The sequence below is a fragment of the Lepus europaeus genome, chromosome 17 (assembly GCF_033115175.1).
Source record: "Lepus europaeus isolate LE1 chromosome 17, mLepTim1.pri, whole genome shotgun sequence".
In the NCBI taxonomy this organism is placed as follows: domain Eukaryota; kingdom Metazoa; phylum Chordata; class Mammalia; order Lagomorpha; family Leporidae; genus Lepus; species Lepus europaeus.
In genome coordinates, this window is record NC_084843.1 from 37,300,910 (window position 1) to 37,320,526 (window position 19,617).

At 34.0% G+C, this 19,617-nt stretch overlaps 1 protein-coding gene across 3 annotated transcripts in view; it reads right to left on the minus strand.

The window, feature by feature from the left end:
* Window positions 1–19,617, minus strand: part of HECTD2 (HECT domain E3 ubiquitin protein ligase 2) — an 88,997-nt gene that overhangs the window by 11,920 nt on the left and 57,460 nt on the right. The window contains exons 8-16 of one of the 3 annotated variants that reach the window (XM_062214100.1): window positions 17,326–17,435; window positions 15,793–15,941; window positions 15,078–15,201; window positions 12,687–12,783; window positions 6,743–6,850; window positions 5,798–5,930; window positions 4,762–4,850; window positions 1,411–1,569; window positions 10–84 (exon numbers count right to left, since the gene is read on the minus strand). In XM_062214100.1, coding sequence (XP_062070084.1) covers window positions 10–84; window positions 1,411–1,569; window positions 4,762–4,850; window positions 5,798–5,930; window positions 6,743–6,850; window positions 12,687–12,783; window positions 15,078–15,201; window positions 15,793–15,941; window positions 17,326–17,435 — 1,044 coding nt within the window. Of the gene's footprint in view, window positions 1–9; window positions 85–1,410; window positions 1,579–4,761; window positions 4,851–5,797; window positions 5,931–6,742; window positions 6,851–12,686; window positions 12,784–15,077; window positions 15,202–15,792; window positions 15,942–17,325; window positions 17,436–19,617 lie in introns of those variants that run through there. The other 2 variants (XM_062214101.1, XM_062214102.1) reach the window with 2 other exon arrangements.

Here is a 19,617-nt window from a genome sequence, read left to right on the forward strand (position 1 = left end):
TGTTAGTACCTGGAATGTTGAATAGAAATCTTCTTCAACATTGCCTTCATATGATAAGAGTTCACTTAACCCATGGGCCAATTCCTGTAAAAAGAAATTTATCTGTCTTTTTAAATCAATAGCATTACCTAAAATAGTTAAATCTATTATAATTCACTTGTATGTGAAATCATGAGTAGATAAACTTTTTCAGATTTCAAAGTAAAGATAATACCTGACAAGTATTTTCCAGGGCACAAAATGCTTGTTAATGGCTTCTATTATCTAAGGCTTAGAAAAATTCACTATGGGTCATGTAAGAGGAAGCTATCTAGTTAGACTAGAGTCATAACTCTGGGATGTATTCTTAAACAACAAGCTAAGTTCATCTCCAGTGCACTTCCAGCATAATTCACTGCTATCAGGTGCACTGCTGTTCATGAATATATAATATTTCTTACTTTCAACTTATAGTAACAAAAATCTGGTAATGTTTTAGAATTCACCTTTTATTTATTTTTAAATATTTATTTATTTATTTAAAGGCCCAGTTATAGAGAGGGAGACCACAAGGAGCAATCTTCCTTCCACTGGTTTACTCCCTAGATGGCCACAACAAGCCCAAGTTTGGGCCGGGCTAAAGCCAGGAACCTGGAGCTTCTTCTGGGTCTCTGACAGGCGTGCAGGGGCCCAAGCATTTGGACCATGCCTTGCTGCTTTCCCAGGTGCATTAGCAGGGAGGATAGGAAGTAGAGCAGCACCCATATGGGATGCTGGCATTGCAAGTGGGGCTTAACCCACTAAACCACCAGGCTAGACCCCTGAAATATTTTCTTGTGTTACGTTGCACTTCAGGGTATCCAAGAATAAGGATTTAAGAATAGAAAAATTGACTTGATAATTTCCAAAAGTGGCCAGGTTTTATTTTCAAATGTTAAAAAAGGTAAATAACAGCATAGTTAGAATGATCTTGTAAATTGTATATAATAATGTTCTATTTCATTAAAACAGGAAATTTTCATGCAAATCTAGGCTGGCATAGATTTGATATGATTACCTTCATTGAAATATTCATAAAAATTTATCCCACAGAACCTACCAAGGAAACAAAAAACTATCTTGGTCACATAAGGAACTAGAACATAGAAAGGTTAAATGACACCCAGGTTCATTTACAGAGATAGTAAGTGGGAGAACCAGGATTCCAATCACTGACTGACTTCAGAGTTTGCTCCTCTAGGTTGTAAGGGGTCAGAAGTGCTACAAAGTAGGAGGTGTGTCTCCATAAGGAAGAAGGATGTTAGATGGAAAGGGAGATAACTACAGACGTACAAGGAAACCATATTTAAAAATAAGAACAGCATTAAAAGGAGAGAGACTGTGCAGGTAGAATAGAGATGATTTAGCACTGAAAGTTAACTTTATACTTACAGGCATAATTTGGTATAAGTCATCAATGGTAACACTGCAGATGCCTACTGGTATATTTTGATCACTTGGAACAACGGGAGGGCTCAATAGTTTCTTGTAACAGCAGGGAGGAAAGCGAATATCCAAAGTGATGCTGTTATAAACAGCTAGTCCCATAAGCTATGCATACTAAATGTTAAGCATTAACATAAAATCCTTGATAACAAATGAGTTTTGAATTACGCATCTATTTCTTGCAAACTTCTTCCAGATTTAACACTGACTTTCTAATTAGTACCACATACTTCCTTTCCTATCTATTTTTTCTTTATTTTACATAATTCTTTGATTACCAAAAGTCACCTTTAAAAGGAGGGGTTCAATAGATAGTATCTGATGGACTCCCTGGGAAAGTTACTCTAAGATCACAACAGACAGCAATTCCAGACATTGCTGTAAAGCATTTAACATATATTAAAACATTATCTAAATGTAAACAAACATGTTGGAGATTGTATAAGCAGCACTAACAGTTTATTCAGTAGAACTCGCTGCAGAACAGACTGCTAATTTTGGAAATAGTCATTTAAGTACTTTAAAATTAAACACAGATTACAAAAATAAAAGATCTGAAGTGAATAAACATATGGATACACACATACTACTGATAAGCTAATAGGGTAAGTAATATCTTACAGTAAAACTTGAAAGTTTTGTAATTTGGAGTTGACTCAAAGTGTCACAGAAAGCTACAGATGTTGTTATTTATAAACTGCCCACCTGTATTTTATAGAGTACAGAATATAACTCATCCATTTACTGAGTGGTTTTAGATAAAATTTCATAACATTTCAACTGTCAATTATTATATACATTTATTAAGGAAGTAATTTTATAGATTTAAAAGGAAATACATATAGATGGACTGAATAAATTACTGAAAATAATTTTTAAAAATTGGAAGACTTCCAGTTTTTCCATTTGCTAAGATAGAATTAGGGCTAATAATAAATTAAGGGGTAGATACACTATTTTGTATGTAACCATATAAACAGACTGAGCAGAATGTTCAAGGGGATATTGGAAATATGTTCTAATACACTTATATAACTGATAATTATAATAATGATGGTAACTACAATACTGGCATAGTTCCATTTATAATCATTTACTATGATGACAAGTTGTAAGCATTTTAAAAATGTCTTAAATATTATGATCTTGAAGATAGGTTTTTCACAGATGAAGCAGGCTCCTATGATTTGCTACAAGGTACTCTCATAGTCAGAAGCAGAGCATTTTATTTCACACGAAATCAAGCTGCTGTGCGAAGCAGGCATGGAGATGGGGCGATTCTTCCAGGGGAGCCACGGAGGGTCCTATGCCGCAAACATGGCTGTTTGAAAATCCTACAATGTACCATACTGTTCCTACTCCTAGTTCTCATGCCCCTTTTGGAATAGGCAATTCTACTTTTAAAACATGAGTATACTAAGGCTCTTTGTGTAATCATTAAAATATTCACAATTGTAGATTTTATTATAACATTGCTGATAAACTCCAAGGCAAAAATAATTGGAACTGGAACACAGTATTGTCTGAACTATTAGAACAACAAATCTCTGGCCTTGAAATTTAAAACCTGGAGAATGTGGGAATGAAATCTACTTTTTTGAGGACCATGCCTCTCATTTCTCAACTTCCAATGTTCTGCACTTTCCATATATCCCCCTGTCACTTAAATGATCACAATCCGCTATCATCTCACATTTTTCCTCTAGAGTATCATGATTTTTAAGATATCAATTTTGCTTTCTATACATTTTTTCTTATTTGTAATAAATATAAACAGATAGGATAATTTAATTTTAGCATAAAATATGAAACATGCCTGATATGTTCTTTTCAGGTAACGACAGAATAGAAGCTATTATCTTTTGTAAAGTAAAACAATTAGCAAATTCATGATTTTATGTATAGCACTTTAACAGTGTGATAGTTAAGTAATATATAATATGTTACTATAAATATTAGAAAGGCAAACTATCACCCAAATAATATAAGAATGTGAAGTAAGGCAGACTTTTATACATTAGATTTAAGTAAGTCATGGTATAATGAGAAGCATCAATGAAGCTGAAACAGCAAATGATTATTGCAGGTAACAAGATAAAAGACAGGTGTCTAAGGATTGTTAAACATTCTTCTATATTGTGGAATTTAGTACTTGGTACCATTAGATATGATAATATTCACAAAATCTCAGATTAAGTTTACCATTTCAGCATGTGGCTCTTCCCCTATTATCTTTTCTTTCATCTGGTCTCTCAGTTCCCACTCACATTCCTTCAGAATTTCTTACAACAAATGCAACGAAGAGATTCAAAACCCTCCATAAAATGCCTGTTAATTCTTTTTCAGATAGTATCTTCCGTAACTCTGGCATGCTCACTACTCAGTAACAAGTCCAACGTAATTCAGCTTTTTTTCTCATTACTCTTGGACTGTAACATCCTAGTCTTTCCAGCCTTGTGTAGCTGAAATGTAATTGTTGCACTTTCAAATATCTACTTTTTCTGAGAGGATTACACTGCATGTTTTTCTTCTAAAAAACTCCTTAGCACTTAGTGCTACACGTTCATTTGACTCTGAAAAGAGACTGCTTACTCTACATTGGTGGTCATCTGTCCATTTAGATAGGAAGATTCTTAAAGGTAGATTCCTCCACCCCCTTTTAACCCTATATATCTCAATGCTTGCTCATTTATTTACTCTTTCCTCCTTTCTTCCATAATAGAACTTAAAATCCCCTACCCAATCCTGGATTGCTCTCCACGATACAACTGATGGGGATCAGAAGATGGCATATGGATTATAAAATTTAGAAAATATTATCAAATAATACCATATGGTTTAAATATTCCCACTCCATTCACTTTTCAACTTTTATGAATACCTTTTTCATGTCCCAGGATTTAGGGGGCATATTAAAGAGGTAGATTTAATTCCCACAATTTCAATTTAGCAAACTAAGTAATAAGCACAAAAAGAACAGAAAAATATTACAGACAGAAAATACCTTGGTTTTTAAAAAAATGTTCTGAATTTCTGTTAATCTAGATTATATATGAAACAGGAAATAACTATTTTTACTTTGATAGAAAATTTTCAGAAAAAACAGTCATTTATTTCTAATGAAATCTATTGACATTATATTTCTGATATTACACATAGTAAAGATTACTGAAAATGTATTAGTAAATTTGATAAGAATGTTTAATTATCCAAAAGAATAGTATTCTAAAATGCAGATAAAATCTTTTTAAAATATCTAGTCTTTTAGCACCTCCTAGTGGAAAGTTTAAAGGATACAATTCCAACCAATCGGAATTCAGAATAGTTATCACATTTAAAGCTGCTAAACCAATGGCAGTGAGAGTCTTTGTGATATGTAAACATGCCTACAAAAAAGAAAATATAGTTTATAATTAACAGGATTGATTACAAAGAGTGGAAAAACGCATGACATCCCATCTATTTCAGCAAATAAATATTACAAATCATCTTTCATGTTAAAAATCTCACATTTTTAATTTAAGGGACCATATATTTGCAGATCACACAGATATAAATTTATATGTTAAATATACATGGAGTGCATTTTATTGTTCATTGGTATCTTGAACCAAAAGTATAAATGAGGTAACTAGAAGATAAACTAATCAGATAACTTCATAACAACTATGGCTTTATAAGTTATGATCAGTATTAATTTTGAGGATTACCTGGAGATTTCAATTTTTCCATATTATCCCTATTTCCCATTACCAGAAAAATGATACAAAAGCATATATATATGTACATATATATGTGTGTGTATAAATATGTATATATATACATATATATATATATCATAAAGATAACAAAGACTAAAAATTCTCCTTTGAAGAAAAACATGTAACATATGCTAAGGGTTATATTGATGATATCTCTAATTAAGTAACAGTTAAATTTCAAAGTCTTAATTTAAAAATTTAGGAAGTCTTATTAACTAAACTAATTTAATGAAAGAGGCTGCAAATACTAGTACAAAGCAAGTTAACAGTTTTTTAATTCTAATGGTTTTCATTTTGATGGCAAAGTAAATTTTCATGTATTTGGTCAGGAAAGATATGGGTATCTCCTCATAAATAATACTTTCAGTCCTCATAAGTCCCCAATAAGACAGTCAATATTTCAATTATTCATTTAAATTTGTAAAATGTAAATAATACATTATCCTTATATAATAATTCAGTATTTATGATTGAAAAAATGTCTAAAACCACAGAGTAGGTTAAAAGGGTGGCTACTTGATTATAACAATTATGAAGAAATGCTATTTATAACAATTTGCTTGAATACTCACCATAATCTGGATGAAAAATCTGGCGAATGAGAAGAAGGAACCATTCTTTAGTCAAGCCACCCATATCCAAACCAGCTTCCCCAACAAATGTAACTTTCAACTTCTTTTTCAAGTCTGCTCTTTTCCGGGTTAACTATTGGAGGGAAGTAGATAGTAGAGGAAAACAAAGGGCAGTAAAAGGGGATTAACTCTCTTAAATTATGGGAACTATATTAGGTACTCTTTATTTACAGTGTCATAAACTTCCACCCATCCCTCCCTCCCACACATTTGCCATTGTGTAAGCCAGGCATTATTATGTTGGTTTTATCTATCATGCCAGAGAAGTGAGGTACCCTGCCCAAGGTTACTGTCTCCTGGTATTATATTGCTTTCAAAATTTTAATTTAGCAGACTGTAATATAAAACCATTTCCTTTTCTTTAACTCTCCTTTACACTAAACTTTCAAAAATCATATAGTTAAATCAGCCATGATCTTCTAAGAATTGCAAGAAGATCTTGTAACACGTCATACGTGCAGGAACCTCTATATTACATGTACATGCAACCAATGTATATTTGAACCTGAATAGGCACTAAAGGGTTTGTGGGTCAGACCCCTATTTTATAGATGAGTAATCTGAGGCATGGAGGAGTTAGAATGAATTATTTTGCCTCTAAATAGTAACAAAGGTGAGTGCAAACATGAATGAACTCATTTAGATGTTCTACATCAAATCCTTCTCTGGGGAGTTACTAACAAACCATTAATAAATATACAAAAATTATTATAAGGCTTAATTATAAATACCAAACCAATTTTAACTATGGTATCAAAATTTAAGGAAGCATATTTATTGAAATACAGAAATAAAAAATCATTTACTAAGAATTCAGTAATAAATCACATTATAGAATTCATTTAAAATTCTAATAAATTAATACCATTTTGGAATAAATTATACCTCATCAAGTGAATCGCTAACCAGATGTGTCCGCCTTACTTTCATATTTAGAAATAACATATTCATATCAGGTCTCTGTCTTCGAGATACTTTATCCACCAGACTTTGCTAATTAAATAAGAAAGCAAACAGTTTCACTCTTATTTAAACTATAATTTTATTTAAAACATTTAAACACTTAAGTAAAAATTACTTAATTCTTGTCTGTGACATCTTTTATATAAACAATTTCATAAACTCACACACATTTGATTTGTAAAAATGCCTTATTATTTTCATTTTGGGACAACACTAACCAGAGAAGTGTTCAAAATGAAAGACCAAAGTATTCATCTTTTATAGTAAAGAATGTTGTTTTATAGTTTCAGTGTCTCCTCATTAAAAATCAAGGTCATCTGTTTAATAAATAACATACATACAATGGGAACATTCAAAAAAAGGTATATACTTTTGATGATAGACCTGGCCTTAAGCTTTTTAAGAAACTGAATTTACTCTAAAAGCACAATTAGTCTGCTTTTAGAAAGTAATTTATTGAAACTCAAACAATGTTTGCACTTTTCATATTAATTCCACTTCTGGGAATACTTAATACTGTTGAGGTAACAGTATTATCCATAAAAGAAAAACTTTGGAAATATCTATGTATCACTAATGGACTATAAATACAGCTACTAAAAAATGATGGTCATAAAAACAGTGTATATGATACAAGGAAGGTTCAACTGAAGACAGCAGGGAACAAAACTGTAAACAGTAGTGTTTCAACTCTTGCTTTTTAAAGATAAGATAGGAGACAGTTTCAGAAGGAAATTTAGCAAAATGTTAATAAGAGTTATGCTTGGGTGATGGAGATGGATGCCTTAAAAATCTATTTTTCATAATATAACCTATATTTCTGAAATATAAGCACTGGGGATATAAAATACATTGAAAAAATCAGTAATGATTATATTAAAATGTCACTTACATGAAGTCTACATGTTTGTATATTTGTTTACCTAAATAATGTTTATCACATTTCCTTATCTTTGGTAAAAACAATGACAGCAACCACTTTTCTTTAGAGATTTTTTCTTTTTTTATTTAAAAAATTTAGCAGATAAAAGTTACACATATTTATGGGGTACTATGTGATGTTTCATTGTATGTGTATATGTTGTGTAATGTCCAATCATGGTAAATATATTTATCCTTTCAAGCATTTAACATTTCTTTATAGTGAAAACAGGGCAAAGATAGAGAATATTAATTTACTGTATATTTCTCTCTAAAAAAGCAAGCACCCTTTGTATATATTAAAGATGAACATTTTAGACCTTTTAAACATATGCAATTTACTTTAATATATATTTTAATATTCTAAATCTATATAACTTAGATTATCATAACAGAACATTGTAATTCAGAGCATTCTCTACTCCAATATCCAATGCTAATAATGTCTTTTTTGCTTCTTGCTTCTCTAGGGCCTCCTTTATTAAAGAGACCAAGATTCTTGGCAGAATAGTCTGTGTCATGGACCTTTTCTCCTACCCTTTGCTATCTTCTGTTCCCAGTCTAGCTCCCAGGGAGCTATTCTCACTGGGAATATCCAGTAATCAAACTTATCTAGGATGCAAATAGTAGACAAGTTTAGTGGCTACTCCTTCCATTAGGAATTTATACTTACAGAAAAATGTTCTGACTTAAAGAAATAACCCAAAAAATGATAGAATTCTAGATAGTACAACTGATTGAGGAAGTTATTTTAAGGCCAGTGTACCTCCTTTTGCAACTTTAGATCGTACCATATAAGCATTTATTTATGCTGGCTACCTATTCGACTGTGTCAAATAGTCATCACCGTTAATTAAGTCCAAGTGGTATGGCAGTTTACAAGTTAAAGTGTTGGGAAACAACCATAAGAAATGACAATGCCAGTTGACTCTCTAGCATCTACTTATGTGCTTCCATGCTCCATGGAAAACTTAGCCTGTGAGACAGTCTGCACCTGCCACTCTACTTTTCAGCATAAGAAAATGTCCACAAAAAAGATATGATCTTGTGTTACTAGACATGATAGTTATCTTAATGAGAAAGCCCCAGAGGCCTAAAGGGTTAAATACTTGTAAAATCCTACAGGTGCTTTCAAAAATACTGTGAAGTAAGCAAGTGCCTCTGGTTGGTTGATGAGTTTATAATTTTAAACATGGCAACTTAAAGTCTTTTGTCATCCACAGTTATATATGATTTGCTGCTCATAAAACTAAAGCGTTGTTGGTTCTGTGTTTAGCTGTCCTCCTATAGGTTCCTATGGACTTTTTCCAGCCACTTTTATTGTATTCAGTACTTTGGGATGGCTCTGTAAACAGATGAAGCCAATAATGTATTAACAGTACCAACTGAGAGAAAGTATGGTTAACTGAGGTTACTAAAAACAAAAAGCAATTCAAATCAATTGGCAATCTACAAAAAGAGTTAAAGATTTTAAAAGCTATTATTAAAATTGCTATATTGGTCTATTATGCTATATTATATGTGTGTACATATTGTATGTCCACATGGGGAAATTTTATTAAGAGTTTTATTTTAAATGGCTTATAGATAAGATTGTCCATAAATTTAAGCTGCTAAAATCAATCAAAGATACATTTTAATTTGTGGGACCTGAATCTGTGTATCATATGTTTTAGACTTGTTGGTAGAAAGAAACTAAAAACATTTTAGATGGTTGTGCTTAAGTTTACTGGCTAAACAAACTACACCATGTTCGATATTTAAGAGGTGCTTTCAAATACATGATTCTTAAAATTTATAGAAGGCATTGGACCTTCTGGTAAATGTTTTCTTAAGTTGTTATCTAATGGTTGAAACAGTTTGCTAAGTATTCATGTGATATTGCTATTGTCAGCAAGCGATCTAGGACTTGCTCCCTCATTTCTCTATTCTAAGCCCAACTTGTTCTTTCATTTCTCTATTCTCTTCAAGGTAGGAAACTAATTCTATTATGAAGGAATCTGTAGGATGCACAATTTAATCTTTAGACCTTATAAAAGAGATGGCTAACATTTTTCTGCAATAGTATAGCCAAAATAAGAACTTAAATAATAATCTCATAGCTAGATTCACTTCGCCATCAGCGAAGTATACAGTAAGTAGAAAAAACCTCCCTTTCAGACCAAAGGGAAAGAAAGTTTTAAAGTGAGAATATAATTTTCCTCATGGGCATTGTCTACCTTAGAAAAACTACTACAGAACATGCCTGTGACTATAGACTTGTAGTTCAGGCCACCGAAGATTAGAGATGGGACATGGGCACTCCCTTGACTTGCATCCTCTGGTCTGCTTTAACACAAACCAGGAGGAAAAAGAAAGCTAGGCATCAGAAGCAATGGGTGGCAGGCCTATTAATGGCTGATCTGTACAGTGATCTGCCCTCAAGCAGACCCAACAGGCCAGTCCACTGCAGTGGCTTTCAATGTGGTAAGCCTGGGCTTCAGCAGAAGTCAGCTTGTGAAGAGCCCTGGCAGCTCTGCCAAGAGTTGGATCACTGGAAATGGACCTGCCCTGGAGTCGAAGGATGCCCAGGTCAGAGCCACAGATCTTATTGGCTCTAAGCTGAAAAGCCCTTCACTCAGCCCAACTTCCAAAGTGACCACTGCAGCTGAGGGTATGGTCAAGTAGGGTCAGCAACATTGCAGGCAGAACTGTAAATTTCTTGTTAGAGATGCCCCCTGCCTTTACCTGGCCAGCTCTCCTCCCAGGCCAGCCAAGTAATGAAAGTCAACAGAGTGCCTTCCCCTAGGAGGTTCACACCTCCCTTAGGATATACCCCATGTGAAGAGATAGATAGGTCTGGGCCTCTTAACTTACAAGGCCTAAAGCCCACCAGATTATTATCAAGCCCCTTCTATCAGGTTCTATTTGCCTCTCAATCAGAAAAATTACTTGTAGCTTAGACAGCACCTTTCTTAGCTCCTCTAATAATGACTCTGTCCTTTGTTCTAGGCCCTGTCTAGTGCACTTGGGCCTCATTCCTTTGTAATCATAACCTCTACTCTACCACCAATGGCTCTACTCCCAACCTGTGTGTCCTGATGGTCCTCTTCCCCACTTAATGCTGTATAATTGTTCAAACCTGGTAAGTGCCACTCTTAGGATCATTCGTTACTATCCTCACTCTGTCTTTTATGACCTTGTCTAAATATGATCAGAGTCGGCAAACTTGGAAGGCTTCCATAGCCTTGGCAACTCATGACGACAGCCTACAGTGGTTACTGGCACCATAAACTAGAGAGTCAATTTGTTGGGTCTACAAAAGGAGCCACTGCGCACTTGCTCCTCATGTGGGATCTCTGTCCTTAATGTGCTGTACATTTTGATTTAATGCTATAACTAGTACTCAAACAGTATGTTTCACTTTGTGTTTCTATGTGGGTGCAAACTGTTGAAATCTTTATACTAAATTGATCTTCTGTATATAAAGAGAATTGAAAATGAATCTTGATGCAAATGGAAGGGGAGAGGGAGCGGGAGAGGGGAGGGTTGCGGGTGGGAGGGAAGTTATGGGAGGGGGAAGCCATTGTAATCCATAAGCTGTACACTGGAAATTTATATTCATTAAATAAAAGTTAAAAAAAAAGATATATCATGCAAGTGATGGGCAACTTCTCGGAGGCATTTAGTCAAACATCTAGCGCTTTAAAATTTTTCTTACAAATATAGAAAATCATACCCTATGGTGAAAAAGTACTATAAAGATATATGACTTTGTACAAATGCAATTAATAGAATATCCCAAGTTATTAGCTATATAGATCAGTCTTTGAGCCAATACATACAGAAGATCAAGTAACAATTCTGGCACTGAATATTATCTGTTTAGACTCGTTCTTGAGGGTTGGGTAAAGGGAGTATGACTTTGGAATTCCCTGGTAGGCACAGACAATTTCTTCTAATATTATCATGCTCAATATAAGCTGGCTTTGGAATGTTACCAGTCACTTAGATCTTTTGTTTTTCTCTGTGATAGAAAAGAAAAATACTCACCTTCTGAGTACTAAATTACTGAAGAATAAACAAATCTTATTTTTTTGAATGTCTGATTCTTTTTATATTCTTGGATAACACATAGAAAACATTTCTTTTCACTCTTTATTTTAAGACAACTACATCCAAGTTTCTGATTTTCAAAGCTGTGAGAATCATGTCACACAAGCAGGTGTTTGAAATAAGTGTGCACTTAAATGTACAGTCTAGAGCTCCATAAAAACAACAACAACAACAAAAAAAAAACCGCTCACTGTATCTGGTATCAGAGCCCATAACTTCATTGTGCTGTACTGAAACACAAGTGGTAGGGAAAGGGTAATGACAGGCCCAGGGATAGGCTTCATCCTGTCCGATACTTTGCCTAAAATCTGCCTGGCAGTGTTTGGAGCTTCTGTGGGCCTCCATGCATGTTGGTTTCTCAAGAACCAGTAAAACATCACTTACATTCTTTAGGCACATTTTTCAGTTCTCCAACAGGTATTGTTTTTATTATATCTTCTAATATTTTGGTTGTTTCCATCCTATTTTCGTAACCCCCAGAAAACGTGTGTTTTAAATAGTTTTCCTTAAGGGCACTTCTTGCCTCGCCGTGATGCTCTAATTAGTTATTTGCCGCTGGAGCTCTACAAATGAGGTCCACAAAGCTCCTAGAAATCTGGATCTATAAGGAGCATTTACTCTTCCTGCGATATTTAGAATAAAATGAGATGCTGACTAGCTGGGGGGTGCCTTGTCTTCTATAGCATGATCAGGGTTAAAAGAACTTTTGGGGGTTGTAAAATACGAATTTTACTTTTAAATAAAATTTTCTGGTTATGCTAGAACAATGCACAATACATTTAACTTATTTATTAAATGATTTACTCTATTGACTATAGTCAGCATAAATATGTTTTTATAGCTGGCTTACCCTTGCGATGCTTATCATCTGTTGTTCTGAGTCTCTTTGAATAATGATTTTTTTTGCAGCTATAGAAATAACGAATGGGTATTGACAGAAGGAAAACCTGCTCAACAAGTGAAAACAGAAAAAGCAAAATGGTGTATTTTTAGCAAAATTATTCTAAGGGAATCTAAGGTAACCCTTCTAGCAATATAAAACATTATTTTTGTATTGTGTTTTACCATTTACAAAATGATTTTATGTGAATCCCTTAATTCCCACAGCCCTGTAAAGACTGTAACACTCCTAGATGTGCAGTACCTTTATTTTCTAAAAGAAACTACACCTACTATTCTGAAATACATGCTAATCACTTACATTGTTTATGCAAATAACTTCAGCTTATATAGTCAGCTTTATATTAGCACTTGTGAAAAACATGGGCAACACCAGAGCCAAGAGGCAAAAGTATTAATGAAGGAGGATTTGGACACAGAAAAAAATCAAATGTTGAAATTAACGTAAGGCTCCATTATTGTGAAATGTGAGCTTCAAAAATGAAGAAATCTGGCAATAACTATGTAATAAGTAAGTAACTTTAAAAAGGGGGGAATGTGCTGTTATTAGGATTGTTTTTAATGGCATAGTTATATGAAATGGTATGTATTTTTAAAAATTATGACCAAAGGTTATGAAATTAACTTCTCTTCTGGGTCCAAGCCCATTCTATGCTATGTACAAAAGCCACAAACTACAGTGAAAGAAATGCATATGGCAGCAGTGACACTTCAGGAGTTAAACTTCCATCAGAAGTCATCGGCTACAGCTGGAATCCATCTGCGCATGGTCAGGTGGTATATCTGTGATCACTAAATACAATGAGGGTATTTTGAGGAAAAAGAAGATAGCCCTAATGTGAATGGCCAGTGAGACAACCCTCAACAGGGGACAAACTGTAGAAGTTGTTCAGTACTAGTGTACAATAATTTGAATCAGTAACGCTGACTAAATTTTGGAAAGAAAATACATAGAATGAATTTCATCATATGTGTATTGGTTTTATCATGCACTTTAAGAGCTCTCCTTAGTCTTTCCCTTATTAAGGTAAACAGAAGAATGATACTATATGTGACACACTGAGCTAAACAGATGAGGCTTCTCTGGCTCGGAGTGACTTGTCCTAGGTCTCCAGGTCCCCTGCCAGGTTCAGGCTGGCTGGCCAAGGGCTGAAGGCATCATAGATCAAAATTCCCATGTAACTCATTTCATTCTTGCATACCAGTGCTATGGCACAGACATCAGGGGAAGCTGGGTATTAAAGATGTCATCACTGAAATATGCACAATAATTCTTAAGAGTTATTTTGTGTTTTGTCTGCAACATTACAATTACATTAAAATAGGAGGAAAAAGGATCTTAGTAACATAAACTTTGTCAAGAACATATCCATCAGAACATCAATTCTTGTTCAGTTATGAGTGTTCAGAAATGGACTCTGTCCACTAGGCCATGCAATGTTTTAGGCCTGTTCTATAGAGAGGGTCCCTGGATAATTTAACCAATTTATGGACAAATCTGAGGTTTTAGGTTGCTTATTTTTACACAGTATCTCTTATTTGGTCTACTTTACAATAAATGCAATCTCCTGACTATCTCATGTTCTGGGAATAATTTGTTTTGCTAGCTTAATCCAAACTACAAGTACTGATATAAAGTATAATTTATTTAAAAAATTTGGTCAGATATCTTGAAAATCTGTTATAATAAACTGTTGTAAAGCTCCTTGACTATCACATTTGCTCTTTTTACACTGTATGTAATGGACAGTCATTTTTTCTACAGAATAAGGGAGCAAAACAGCAAATGTCTGTGTGTGCGTAGATACATATGTGTGTGATTAATGTGTTAGATCTGGCACCAGCAAACTTCAGCCCCTGACAACATATATGGCTTACTATCTGTTTTTGAAACTAAAGCTATTTTGGACACAGACACATCCATTCATTTGCACATTGTCAAAGGCTGATTTTGTGCTAAAATACTCTAACAGAATCTGTACAGCTCCCACAGCAGAAAATATTTACCACTTAGGCCTTTACAGAAAACGCCTGTGGACTCCTTTAGTGGGTGACTGCACACAGAACAGTAAGATATAAGAAACTGCACACTAAGAATCTCTCTTTTCTTGAAAAGATGCTATTAACCAATTCAAAATAAAATGAACATGGATATAAGCTTAAAATGTAGCAGAAAAAGAAAATGCTTTAACAAATATGATACTTCAAAGCTGGATATCTAAACTGTATTTATAAGTCTACATGAAAAGGCATATGGATACTTTGTACAAACTAAAAATCTAGTCATTATACGGCATTTCATTTCATTTAGGAGAGTAAGTAGATGAGCTTTTGATCATACCTGTGAGAGTTTCCAAAGCTCTGCCAAGTATGATATTCTTCCATGAGATCAATGTGATCCAAAGTAGAGTTATAGAAATCAGTATAAGGAACAAGGGGAGGGTGAACCAAATTGTTTGCAGTATCTGTAAAGATAAATTCTAACATAATGATCTTTTCTAACCTATACATGATTCATTCTAACAATAAAAACACTTTAATGTCCTCCGGAGAGTCTTGACTTAGAATCTTCTATATTAAACTGTTAGCTTAAAATGAAAAATATAATTTTAAGATTGTTACCAAAATGCATTTAGTAAATTTTTGCCTTACATAAAACTTGTGGTGGGGATTATGATTATATTAAAGGGAGAATGCAGATGGCCATCTACTCACATATTTCCCTTTCAGTGTCTTCTTTCGTGGGGGTCAGGCCTTGGTAATTTAAGTTGGTGTTTTCTCAGGAATCACTACTTAGCAGATCATATGCATTTAAGAGTCAAAATACAGAATACTGCCCAGGAAAATGCACAGGGCTGCTTCTTGTTGCTGCTGTGGTTTTATATTTACAAGTGAATTGTGAAATCCATTATCAAAACAGAAAATAAATTACAACTTTTCTGTCAGAAAAATAGTTTAAGATTTAAGAATACCTCTAAGGACTGTTGGGATTCTTAAGCAATGTCCCTAATATTTAACAAAAGAAAAGTAAATGTGATAGAATAACAAAAACCTACTAAGTAAAGCCAACACTTTAGATGCTGATGGAATCCACCAGGAACACTTTGTTATAGGTGGAAATTCTTCAGGCTTTGCAGGAAACAGGCGTAAAGAAATAAATTGCAGCAATCTCTCTACCAATTGTTTGAATCTCTTCTGGGATAATCTGGTAAAAATTTTGAAATAATTCCAGTCAATATTCACATTTTCTATTTTGGTAAAATATCTGGTAAATACAGAACTAAATACACAAAATTTTAGATGATTGTCCTAAATTATTCTATTTCTTAAATTATAAAACACTTGAAAAAATACCCTGAAAACTGTAAGTTATTAAATAAGAAATAAACACCAAACTCACTATAAAGTTAATAAGTTTTTAAGGATTTCAATATTAGTCAATCCTCACTATTCACAGATTCTCTATTTGCAAATCCACATACTTGCTAAAATTTAATTGTAACCCCCAAATCGGTACTTGTGCTTTTGTGGTCCTTTGAAGGCATGAAAAGGTGAACACTTTTGAGTCACCTGACAAGCATATTTGCAGCTGAAGTTTAACGAGGCAATGCTCTGCCTTTTGGGTTAACAGGTGTTTTATGCAGTTTAGTGTCACTTTTTCATATTTCTATACTTTTTCATGATGATTTTGCTATTTAAAATGGCCAATTATAGTAGCCAGTGCTGCCTGGTGTTCCTAAGTTCAAGAAAGTGTTACATGCCTCATCGAGAAAAATATTCCATAAGGCACTGGTTGTAGTGTTGCTGGCCATGAATTCAATGTTAATGAATAAATAACTTACATTAGGTAGATAATTAAGCAGAAACGCTCATAAAATAAGGTTATGTGTAGATTAGTTGATAAAAATGCAATCAGAGCCTTGCAGGAACCTAACCCTATATTTTCCCCAGCAGCAATGATTCTGTATTTGCTAATTCAGTGCTTATGGTGACTCTATACATTACAGTACTCATTGATAATAAGAATAGGCTGCATTTTAAATGAACTTTGGAAATATTTTGCCTTTTTAGTTTTTATCAATCATGGAGAAGAATCATTGTTAATATGTGTATTGTTTTGTGAAAAAAACTTTTTTTTCCAAAATGACATTAACAGCTAACCTATATTTTACAATGATATTTTTAGGTGAGGAGAAAGCATCATGTAAATAATGTTGAGATTTATTGATATGCATGTAGGAATTAAGAGGACATCAATTAAAGTAGTAATATCTGAGCATATCCACTCACCATCTTTGAGATATACAAGTGTGAAAAACCAATGACAGAAATATGCTATATAAAAAGTGAAAGGAGTAGATAGAAATTTTTAACAGCTTGTATAAGCAAAATAGTTACTTAAATTAAAAATCAATTTCAATTATCCTCTATGTAGTACTAAAATGTTTTTCTAATTGGCTTTTGAAGTATTACAAATTATAAGCATCATTTCTAGGAACCTGAAAACATTCAGATATATTTTAACATTGCTAAAAACAAACTTAAAACTGTGAGACTATAAAAGTTCTTAATATCATAGAATGATTTACTTTTTAAACCAGTGAACTAGGAAATGGTGGTCAGCTTCCACTAAGGCAGCTGTCTGTCGTAGCAAGTGAGCATAGATGACATATGTAGATGTGTTATTAAATTGAGGATTCTGAAAAAGATAGTAAAGATAACGGTGTTAAAATTTTGTTAACATGTAAAAGCAAAGACATTAAGCTTAACAAGTTAAGTGGTAAATTCAGGAAACTAAACTACATTTGAGATTATAAAATATTTTAAAGCAATAATGTATGTTATTTTGGTTAATAGAGACTCTGAGTTATGATGCAGTATAGTGGAAGGACCATGAGCTTTGCAGTTTATATATATATATGTGTGTGTGTGTGTGTGTGTATTTACTGACTTATTTTGTATGTATATATATATATATATATATATATGTAAGATTTACTGACTTATTTGTTTGAAAACCAGAGCGATGGCATGGAGCATGGGGAGAGAGGGCTTCTATCCTTTGGTTCTCTCTCCAGATGGCTGTCCTGGCCAGGGCTGGGCCAGGCGGAAGCCAGGAGCCAGGAACTCCTTCATCTGAGTCTCCAACATGGGTGGCAGGCACTTGGGCCCTCATTCACTGCCTTCCCAGGAGTGGATTGAGCAGTGTAGCTGGGACTCTGGCTGGCCCTCAGTTACAGATGCCAGTGTGGCAATGCTGCACAACAATGCTGCCCCAGAGGGTTAATTCTACCACTTCCTAGTTGTGTGTCCTTAAACAACTTCTTCATCTTAATAGGAATGACAATATAAGCTTAATAACAACATGAGTATTATGAAGGAAATATATGTAAAGCACCTAGCTTGGTACCTTCATAGGTGGTGGCAATCACTATCCAGCAATTAAGTAAAATACGCTGGGTTCTGTTTGATTAAAAATAAAAGAATGCTATAAAAATGAAATGAAAGCTGTGTGTGAGGCATCTGCCATGGTGAAATGAATAAGCGTCCTATCTCACAAGGAACATGGGGCAGGGAGGGTGGGAAGCACAAAGTAACTCCTGACGATTTTTAAACATTAAAAAGACATTGAAGGAATGCTTGTAAACTAAGCAAAACCTCCAGTTATGTCTCAAAAATCTAAGACTTTGTCACATGTACATTTTAGTACTTCATGGGAAAAAATCAACATTACTGAAAAATGAGCACATCATGTACTTTTCAAAATTGACTTACTGGCAGGACAATTCAAAATTAGGGAATGATCCCAGATGGAGCTGCATCTACTGATGGCTCAAGAACAGGCCATCTTGAGTAGAGCTTATTGTGACTAATATACTCCCCTTTCCCCTGAAACTCTGAGCATCAGGTAGTCATTTTCTAGCTTTTACCACCTCTACATGTTTCCTTTGTCTTTTTTTTTTTCTAGTTTTGCCTCTTTCTCCTCTGATTTCTCTATTTTCCCTTCTACAGTCTTTTCTTAACTACCTCTTTGTATTTTCTCTCATTTTTCACTTTCTGTGTTTTCACTTTCTCTGTATTCTACATATTTTCCTTTATTGGATGTGATATAATACTGAACCAAACTCTGTATCTTATTTAATATACATTTTATTACCTTTAAATGAGACAATATGTGAATGACTTTTGTACATTTTAACAATATCAATGCAGTATGCTGGCTATGGTAATAATATATTTCTTTCTTAAAAAAAAAAAAAAAACCCTAAACTGAAAATTAGTTTTCATTTTTCTAGACCTTAGTATATTTTTGTATCCATGAATCTCTCTCTTTTATTTATTTATTTGAAAGGCAGAGATATATAGAGACAAAGAAAGAGAGAGACATTTTCCATCTGCTAGTTCACTTCCCAAATGGCTGCAATGCTGAGCCTGGATCAGTCCAGTCAGGAGCCCAGAACTCCATCCAGGTCTCCCACATGGGTGTCAAGGTCCCAAGCACTTGGGTCATCCGCTGCTGCTTTCCCAGGCACATTAGCAGGGAACTGGATTAGAAGTGAAGCAGCTGGGACACGAACTGGTACGCATATGGGATGCTGGCCATGCTTAACCTGGCTGTGCCACAACATCAGCCATTCTCTCTTAGACATCTTTGCTTTATAGAAAATAGAAACAGCAACTTTACTTTCCATTATAATTGAAACTTCAGCAATACTGAAAATACATCAAGTTGTTAGAAACCTAACAGATGGGGAAATAAAAGTTCTGTATCTTATTAAAATTAGTCAACAAGAAAGGACGTTTGAATGTAAGAGGAAGAAGTTCTTTCATTCTGTTCCTGAATACAATGGCAGGTTGACAAGAACTAAATTAAAAATTTA